The sequence below is a fragment of the Mytilus trossulus genome, chromosome 4 (assembly GCF_036588685.1).
Source record: "Mytilus trossulus isolate FHL-02 chromosome 4, PNRI_Mtr1.1.1.hap1, whole genome shotgun sequence".
Classification (NCBI taxonomy): Eukaryota; Metazoa; Mollusca; class Bivalvia; order Mytilida; family Mytilidae; genus Mytilus; species Mytilus trossulus.
The window spans coordinates 19,681,804-19,691,823 of NC_086376.1; the positions used below are offsets into that span (position 1 = coordinate 19,681,804).

Below are 10,020 nucleotides of genomic sequence, written 5' to 3' on the forward strand. Positions count from 1 at the left end.
AGGAGTTGTTTGATATGGGCATTATCTTATCCTAAAAATACAACGCATCTGATTTATCGCAGTAACCATTCTGACCGAACTGATATACTGATTTATATATTCGTCACGGCAAACGAATGACCCCTTCAGGTATGGGTCTTACAGTCAAACGGTAGTAAAAGACCTATATTCAGAGTTAACAAAGTACATAACTTACAGATGTCAGTAGAAATAAGAATACTAGTATTTGTCGTAGTTGCTTTATTGAAATGTTGAACAAACCTATTTCTGATATAAAAAGTTTGTGTCCGATACTTTTTTTTCTTTCAAATATTTGATTGATGAACTCATTCATTGATATTTGATATTTTCATTCAAGTGCTTCTAAAGACAAATGTAAAAATAAGTCTTCAACGTAACAGAATTAATTATCAGGAGCCAGATTTGTTTATCACACATTTCTGAGCTTCCAGATTGCAATTACTAGTCTCTGATGCAAATTTTGGTAATTCTCCTTTGAAAAATGGTTTAGATGCCCCCCCTCCCCCCCAAAAAAGGGCAATGTTATTTCTCATATTGCTTGAAATATTTGCTACTTTCATGTTGTATACTCTGTTCCTATTTTTTCACATATTGCGTGTCTGGGTGTAACAGTAATAAACAATTTAATAATGTAATGAAATGACCATCAAAACAAGAGAGTTGTTGCATTATGTAAATCGAATTTTTCAATTCTTTAATTCTGATATTTTTAATATTCATTTCTTTCGAAGTATTCTAAGAACTATTGTTATCAGAACTTATATCCTTAGCACTTTAAAAAAAAAAGTCAACGAAAAACAAGAATTAAAATGAATCATGTTTATAGAATTTTTGTTTCCAATGCATAAAACGATAACACATACGTACTCAATAAAACAGAGTCAAAATCCCTTTTAGAAAAAAAAAAAAAACAAAAAAAAAACAGATAAATATGATTTTTTTTTATCAAACTTAATAGCAATAATCTTAAATAATATTCTTACTCATGTTTAAAATCAATATAATTGCTGAATATGTTTTAAAAGACAAATACCTTGTCAATAGGCCACTTAGTATTTCTTATTCTAAATCGAAATTAATTGCAATCATAGTTTTGCCAAACATGATTTTTGTTGTTTTTACAACACATAAGGTGAGAAGGACTTCCTACTCAAGCTAAAAATGCTTCAAGCCGAGTTTAGAAGTGCAGAGTACAATATTTAATTACTACTAATTATAGAGCATGACATTTTAAACTTTCTATATATAACAAAAAAATACAAATCAAAATATTCATATTTCTATTTTAGTTTCACGAAGTATCTACAAAGGTAATTTATGTTTTTTCTAACTTTAAATTTTCTGATTTTTTCTAACTTTTTTTCATGGTTTTAAAATTATGATTTTGAGTTTTTTTTCACCTTTTCTGTAAAACGCAATACACGTCCATTGAGTTAACAACTTTCTGTTAATTGACTTGTATATCTGTTTTTTTCCATCTTTTCCATTGAAAGTTAATAAACAGTCGTTCTCTTGACGAAATATAATAATGAATTTGTAAAATGCAAAAATCCCGAAAATTCCATTTTTCATAAAAAAAAGCATGACTTATACAATGTTGATTTGGTTAAATAAATCATAAACAAAGCCATTAAGCATTCGTACGCTTACATCTAACTCGAAAGGGAGAGTATCTGCGCTTGAGAATACTTTATCAAAGTTATACAAAGAATTCTTCTTAAATCTAAAGAAACTTAGGTTTCAACTACTTCAGATTAAGTTGACCTTAGATGAATTTGGCTATTTTTTCAAGGTATTCCAACTCTCCAAACTGTTTCGATTCTTTTACATCCTTGGCTTTCAAATATTCGGCTATGAGCGTTCCTGGTAAAGGTAAATCCAGAAAAGCGCTTTTGACGCATCACATTAATAACGTGTTGTTTTCATATGTTTGGCATTGTAGTATGAAGTCAACTTCTGGGTTTAAATAATAATATATTTAACTAGGATGACAAAAATCAAAACTCATAAGGAACAAAAAAAGTCTTGGATTTTTCTTTCCGTCGAAAGAAATTTAGTGATGAAAAGAACCAGACAAACAATACGTAATCACATTTAAAAAAGAAAAAAAATGTGGTACTTTGGTGGATAAAACATGTACATAAAACTATTTTCCTTGAATATTTCAAAATAAGACTATCAGTGTCAAAATTAAAAAAAAGAAATTGGCATTCCCACAAGACGTATTGAACATCTTTATGACATGTAAATTTACGTGTAGAAATGGTAAAACGGGGGTAAAACATGTATTTTATGGCACGGGCATACTCTAATTGTTGCAAAACACGAATCCTTGATAATATCGTCACTTAATTTGGTGTAAAACACAAAAACATATTGCTTCCAGAAACTGTCAAAACATGTCAGTATCCAATACATAGATTAACTTGTTCTGATCTTTATCTGACCGGACAAGATATATTTATAGGAATTGATCAAAAGTTGTCATAATATTATTTGAACTTACAGGTTAAACAATGTCGAGAAAATCCCTATTCGGAAGAAAGAAATCTTTAGATTTTACAAGTGCATGTTTGCAGGATTCTGTAATCCAGAAAGAGACAACACTGAAAAGTTCTGTGATTTTGTGTGACGAAGATTCAGGACTTGGTATGGAAGAAACAATGCAGGTATGGATCTTTGTGTAGGCTTTGTCTGACTGAATATACGGGTACAACATCCAAGGCTTATTAAGGATATAAAAGGTTATAAACAAGTACTTTTAATTTCTTGTAAATTTGGTTTAAAATGAATATCTAAACCGTGCGGTAAGCGTGGTGCAAAGAAACCCCTACTAATACGAAAGAAACACATTTGGAAATAAGTGTTCATGGTTGCGTATATATATGAGTATTTAAAGACAATTATTTTAAAAGGAATTTAATAATTGTTGATAAAAAGCATTGTATTACATTAATACAAAATATATGAAAGTAGTACGAATTAATAAATTTGTATCAAACATTATTTTTTTTATCTTATAATCCTGCAGAGCACTGTTGCATTTGCGACAAAATTCCACAAAACAATTTTTGATTAATACACTAAATGCATATCAAAGTTTTTAACGTGTCATTCACAAATCGGTAAATCAGTAAGAAACAAACTTTGTCGTCAAGTAAGATAAGATTAGTCAACAAGTAACAAACGTCAAATGCTGTAATATTATTTTTTGTTTCCTTTTCAGTCAAGTGAGAGTCCATTTCTGTGCAGTAGTTTCGGAGGATTACTAACGATTTTTGATGAAGATACACACGACACAAGCTTATCCGAGGTATGTTTGTTTTCAATTGTTTATCTTTAATTGTGGACTATGTGCTGTTTATGACTGTCCGAGGGTTCAACAGACGTTTCCGACAATTTTCAAAAATAACGTTTTTTTTTTGTATTCTTTATATTTCTTGTCTTTTATGTACTTTCTACCAATTATTCTATATTATGTAAACCCTATTCAGACCCTCATAAAATTTTCAAGCTGTAAGACGACGATGCTAAAATAAATTATGTTTTTTTTTATGTAGTTACAAGGTAAGCTGACAAAATTGAAAAGTGGAGATCCAAAACTAGCCAAGAGATCGTTATTTCACCAGAAACGACTTCTCGACACAGACACTCCCAAACTGCCAAGCAAAAGACCATGCAGACCAAGACCTCAAAGAATTTTGAAGAAATCTCTATCGTTCGGGGTAAGAAACTATTTTTGAAACATGCTAGTTTATCGTTCGGGGTAAGACGCTAATTTTGAAACATTCTAGTTTATCGTTCGGGATACGAAAATATTTTTGTAACATGCTAGTTTATCGTTCGGGATAAGACGCTAATTTTGAAACATTCAAGTTTATCGTTCGGGATACGAAAATATTTATGTAACATTCTAATTTATCGCTCGGGGTTAGAAGCTAATTTTGTAACATTTTAGTCGATATAAATCTAAAGAGAAAGAAATATTAAAACAAAAATAATTTTATATGGATTCTGTTGCAGTCATATGTCGAATTGTTGATAGGTTGCTTAAAGGATTAAGATAATTCCTTTTAGTGTAAGTTTTCTTGAAATGTTTCAAATAGTTTTTGAGACACAAGTGTTTATTGGAGGCTGAACCAAATTTAACAAACCACCGCATATGATAAGTGCTTTTACTTGTTAGTTCATCATTTTAAATTGTTTGATACTTTTATTGCAGGACTCTCCCAAAAACAATGCAAATATATCAACCGATGTTGTGAATAAATTGTTTGAAGTGGACCACCTTGTTGCTGACGGCAGCCGACCATATTGTCTACCCACAATCCACGGCAAAAACAAAGATTTGAAAAGCATTACCCCAGAAACAGTAAGTCATTTATTTTGTCGTGAGTGAATCGATCAAAATACAAAAAATAAGTACTCTTTCTTGAAACACAACAAGGAAATAGAGCAATTGGAAGAGTTCATCGATATATTAAACAGTTTATCCTTGTAAACGTTGCTAGCGTATTTAAAATCGCCATGATTTGAGGTTCTTGTAATTTTCAAATTTCCACTTTTTTCTTAATTGCTTGTTTATTCCTAGACTAATGATACTTGACCCAACCGAAGTATGCTACATACATTTTTTATGGTTTTACAAAATGTTGGCGAATAAATCAATTACTAATATTACTTTTCAAAAATGGCGTTTGTATCACAAGTTTTATTTTTATTATCTTATTTCTTTAACCGCTTTGGAATAGATTCTGTTTTATTTATTAACATTATGAGTACCTTATTATTTTCCTCAAATATAGTTTCTACAAACATACTTCATTGTGTTAAATTTCCTATTTAGGTTGCCGATTTAGTATCAGGAAAATTTGACGACAGAATTGATAGCTACAGAGTCATCGACTGCAGATATCCATTTGAATACGATGGCGGACATATTAAGGTATGATGTAAATTCTCTCACTTAAAAAGCAAAAGTGAGAGGCGTTGAAACTGGTTTTTAAATTAACATCAAAGAGTCTAGCAACATGTTATTTATCACTTCACTTCACTCTCTAGAATTTCTGCGAACGACCGCAACTAGTCTACCAACGGCGTTCGCACTTCTGTACACTACTAGTTTAGATGTATTATGTAGACTTTGTAATACTACTTGTTTAGATGTACTATGTAGACTTTGTAATACTACTAGTTCAGATGTATTCTGTAGACTTTGTAATATTACTACTTCGGATATTAATATCAAGCAACATATAGCTATGTTAAACGTAAAACATCCATCTCCCTTTTATATACCTAAAATTGAATCGAAACATGCAAATAAAAATTACAAACGTGATTGCCATGATGTCTGAGCTAAACATACTCACTGAGAGACGGATTTATAAAAGTTTTTTCAAACTTTTTTCCGAATCCCATATTTGAATTTCATGTAATATTTTACTACACTGTATTGTTGTAATTTTTCATTAATAAATACTGTCTAAACTAAAGCATACAAGTGAAAACTTCGTGATTATCATTACAGGGCGCTGAAAATTTATACACTCAAGAAGCAGTGACAGCGCTGTTGGAACAGAGAAATGTAGCCATGCACAGTTCTGAGGAAAAATCAAATGTTTTGATCTTTCACTGTGAATTTTCATCAGAAAGAGGACCAAAACTGTAAGTTTCAATTTACGTATCATTTCCCTTCACCGTCTCTTACATTTCTTTAAACGACCCCAAATAGAATCAAAACGAAGACTTTCGCCCTTCCGTAGGTAAGATATATGTCCTCAATCGAATATCAAAAACATTTTAATGTTTTAATTTCTTCAAATTACTAAATCTTTACAGTTCCAAATTCAACGATGAGTGTATGTATATAAAATATACTAGTAAATAAAAATAATAACTATAAAGATCTTTTATAAAGTGAAGAGTCTCTTTTATTGCCGTTTTCAAAGTTATCTTATATAAATTATCGCGTATTGACAAGAATCGTGAATTTTGTAGACCATGTTCCTTTTAATAAAACTGAACAAGCAGGCTATCACCCTTTATCCCATTTATAATTTTGGGTTAAACGCCTTATATTTTCTCATGTGTATTGCTAAACTATCTTCAACTTAATTAATGTAACTCTTTGGATAATGACATAAAAAAAACTACACATTTTAAAATAAATTGCAGGGGTTATGTTACGGGGAAGGATAAGAATTATTCTACACTGGAGAATCGCTAATGACTAAAAGAACTTTGAGACCAACATTTATCATTCCAAATAAACACATTTTTTATTTAATTCTGTTAGATGCTTAATGGTTTTATGTCTAATGTTACTGTTAAAATACCTTGAAATATTACCAGAGACGGACCTTGTAAAGTAAATAAATGAGATAACATAGTCGGGAAGTCGGGGTGCGCCTCGTATTGAATATAACATATAGGTTTTTGAAGCCCAAATGATTCCACATTTAGACAACCTTAAAACTATTTTTGTCAGACGTGAAATAAAAACAGATGCGAATATTCTGCTCATAAAGCTATACAATATAAATATATCTTTGGTGTTAAAATAAAAAGAGATAAAAAGGAATGAAAAGGGTGGGGGAGATAAATTCGTCCACAGGGACTCTGTTAGATACAATAGAAACTTAAGGAGACGTCAATTAGACAACTATCCACCAAAAAGCTTATCTAATAAAAACTGTCATAAAGTACATTAACAATCGAGAATTTACACGAACAAACCTTTAACAATATTAAATAATCCCTATAAGAGAAATATTGATAAAACTAAAGGAAAATTTGTGAAAATGAAGTTGAATTATAATTACTAGAAAACCAACCACCTTGGTCGAATAATTGGCTCTCTATTAACTTTAGAAACATCAAGATTGTCTTCTTGTTGAAGCCGTACACAATGTATAACTATAGACAGGGTCGTATAAGTTCGTTAAATTATATAGAAAAAGTTTAAGTATTGAAACCAAATTAAATCAGTGATCGTTAGATATCAGAAAACATTAAAACCTTTGTTAAAAAAGAACCCACATTTCTTGAACTTACACAACGCATAACCAGCAAAAACAACCTGATGTTGATCCTTTTATCAAGGACTATACATTAGTGAACAGTTAACTTAAATAAGAATGACACAGAAACATGATTAAATTTCACAAAGTAAAACTTAAATACAGAACATGAAAGATTATTTACGAACATCTATTACACAAAAAACAAAATTTATTTGCCACAATTGATCTTTGGGCGATTTTCATGAAAACAATATAAAAAAGGTCCTACAAGCCAGTTGTAATAGATACACTCAGATGAAATCGTTTTCAGTGCAGTCTAAGTTTGACCAAATCTCATACTTTCATGGAAGTATCACTTTTACCATACAAATAGTAATGCATTGAAACCTGGTCTAGATTTGCCCATAGAAGATAATCCCTATATGTACATGTTAAGTGTGAACCAGGGCTCCGTGTTGAAGACCGTAATTTTACCTATAGTGGTTTACTTTTACAAATTGTGACTAGGATTGAGAGTTGTCTTATTGGCGCTCATGCCACATCTTTTTTATTGAATTTTATTATTAGTCTTATCTACTTTTCAGATGCAGGTTTCTAAGAAATAAAGACCGAGAAATAAACGCTGAAAACTATCCACATTTGACGTATCCAGAAGTATATCTTCTTGAAGGTGGTTACAAAGCTTTCTATCCAGATCACATGGTAAGATCAATTAAACAGTTTTACTTCTTGGTATTGATATCGGTCAATAACTATATGAAATAAAATTAAGAATGGAAACGGGGAATGTGTAAAAGAGACAACAATCAGACAAAAGAGCAGAAAACAGCCGAAGGCTACCATAAACTAGACCCCTGTTGCGTTCACTTATCTCTACACTAATACCGTTGCAAAGCTTTAGATGAAATGGCGGACCAGTTTGAAGGACATTGTGGGTCTTTAACATAGCAAGATAGTCCTGCTTCAGCTGGCCCCTTAACAAAATGTGTTCTGCTATACTAAAAAAAAAGAACTTAGATTTAAAATCAACCAAGACTAACAAAAGCCAGAGGTTACTTGGGACAGTCGCAAAAATGCGGCGGGGTTATTTTGTTTTGTGAGAAATTAACCTTCCCCTTACATCTCTAGCCAATGTAGAAAAAAAACACGCAGCAAATTACATTATCTTATTGGAATCTGCTTTTTGAACTTGTGCAGATGATTTATATTTAAAAATATCTAATTACTGCCTTCCAGACACCTACAAGAAAGTAAAGATGATGACCAATCTATTATTTATCTACATCTATAACAGAATATGCGTAGAGAGTACATAATAACATTGTAATTTCTATTTACTTTTTATCTTATACTGTGCTCAGTATGTAATTGTCTTGACACGTATTCCTCCCTTGGGTGCTAATTCTATTCTAGAGCAATAACGTATACGAGTTTCTGTAATTTAACGTGGAATAATGTCACTATCCTATTATAAAGGAAACGTTAATTAGTTCAACGATTTGGAGAAAGTAGCTTTAATTTTTCTGATTTTTCTACTGACAACGAATTGAACATCTCATTTTGAAACTGTAATTTTCGTCAGTTGGTAAATCCACATTCACTTTAAAGTAAAAAGTGTGTATAAATATTTTCAAAAACAAATTTTCTTTTTCCAACATGTAAATTATGGTGCTTTTTTGAAAAATGACAAACCGTAAACGATGCCACCACATCACTACAGAATAAGGCGCAAAGACTAAACCAATTAAAGGACTCTGAACACAAAATTAGACGCATGCTATTTACATAAATGTTTACTTTGAGTAAAATACCTGCCAGAAATAAAAGTGTTACACAGTGTTCATCGTGCTAGAATTCTAAGTTACGTGATTCAAGAGTTTTATGTTCAAATTTTAAATACTTTACTAGATGTCACTTTTTTGAATGGGCATACTTGAATGTATTCTCGACTTTTTGCTAATGTGTTGTGGTTATCACACACAAATATGCTGTATGTTGGAGATGAGTGTATTTATGATTCAAAAACCATTTCACTTAATTTTTCAACGAATGCATAAGCTCAGTTGTTCATTTTAGCACCTTTCATTTGAGCTGGTTCTTTAATCTTCACCTTTTTTTTTACAGATGTTGTGCGAACCAATGAGCTACAAATCAATGTTTCACAAAGATCACGCTGAAGATGTACGCCACTTCAGGTCTAAGTCCAAATCCTGGACAGCTGGTGAAAAGAAGAAAAATTTGAACAGAATACTATTCTGATCTCAAAGTTCATCTGATACAACAAGATAGTGCTTAATATAAACTGAAATCCATTTAATTTATTTGTTAGTAATGTATCTTTCTTGTAGGATTAATTTGTCTGAAGTTGAATATTTATTATTTTGTGTTTGTATGTAATTTATTATGTATTGTCCAAATACTGTAATGTAGCTTTCTTCAATAAAGTTTGATAAATAAGACGTTAGTTTTTAAGACAGATTACGTTGGTGCTTTAATTAGTAACCTCTTAGCAGACTGTGGTTTATTATAAAATACTCAATCTTAAAGCTTAATTAGATTTTGTAAGACAAATCTCTCAAAGGAAATTCCCAGGAAAATGTAAAGAATCGCTCAAATAGAGTAGATTAATTGCATGTCAAATCATTATGGATCAGAGCTCTTCATAATCTTGTGCTTCAAGATGTTAATGACATTATAGAAGGGTAAAAAACTAATCTTACAACAAACCCGAAACACCTCTGTTATAATAATGCTTTGTTCGAATAGATTTATATACAGAAATTGCACTGTTAGTAAACAAGAAGAAGGTCATTAAGATCTGACATACGAGATTAAAAATCAAAAATAGATTTTTGAAATTATTTAACGTGCTTCCTTGTTACTTGAAGTAGATTAATTAACGTAATTTGTCAGAATAACACGAGTAGATTTCACATGAGGAGGAGGAGTTGATTAGCTTGCGACATCATCTGAT

At 31.0% G+C, this 10,020-nt stretch overlaps 1 protein-coding gene across 2 annotated transcripts; it reads left to right on the forward strand.

The window, feature by feature from the left end:
- Nucleotides 1-1,313: 1,313 nt before the first annotated feature.
- LOC134713794 (M-phase inducer phosphatase-like) lies at nucleotides 1,314-9,429 on the forward strand. Of its 2 annotated transcripts, none has more exons than XM_063575073.1 (9): nucleotides 1,314-1,331; nucleotides 2,530-2,690; nucleotides 3,248-3,334; nucleotides 3,582-3,746; nucleotides 4,244-4,393; nucleotides 4,868-4,966; nucleotides 5,552-5,688; nucleotides 7,631-7,748; nucleotides 9,171-9,429. In XM_063575073.1, exons 2-9 carry the CDS (start codon nucleotides 2,538-2,540, stop codon nucleotides 9,303-9,305), a joined length of 1,044 nt encoding a protein of 347 aa, XP_063431143.1. In that variant the 5' UTR covers nucleotides 1,314-1,331; nucleotides 2,530-2,537; the 3' UTR covers nucleotides 9,306-9,429. The 2 variants fall into 2 exon arrangements, with proteins under 2 accessions (XP_063431143.1, XP_063431142.1); XM_063575072.1 differs by lacking the exon at nucleotides 1,314-1,331 and adding an exon at nucleotides 1,946-2,105.
- The last annotated feature ends 591 nt before the right edge of the window (nucleotides 9,430-10,020 follow it).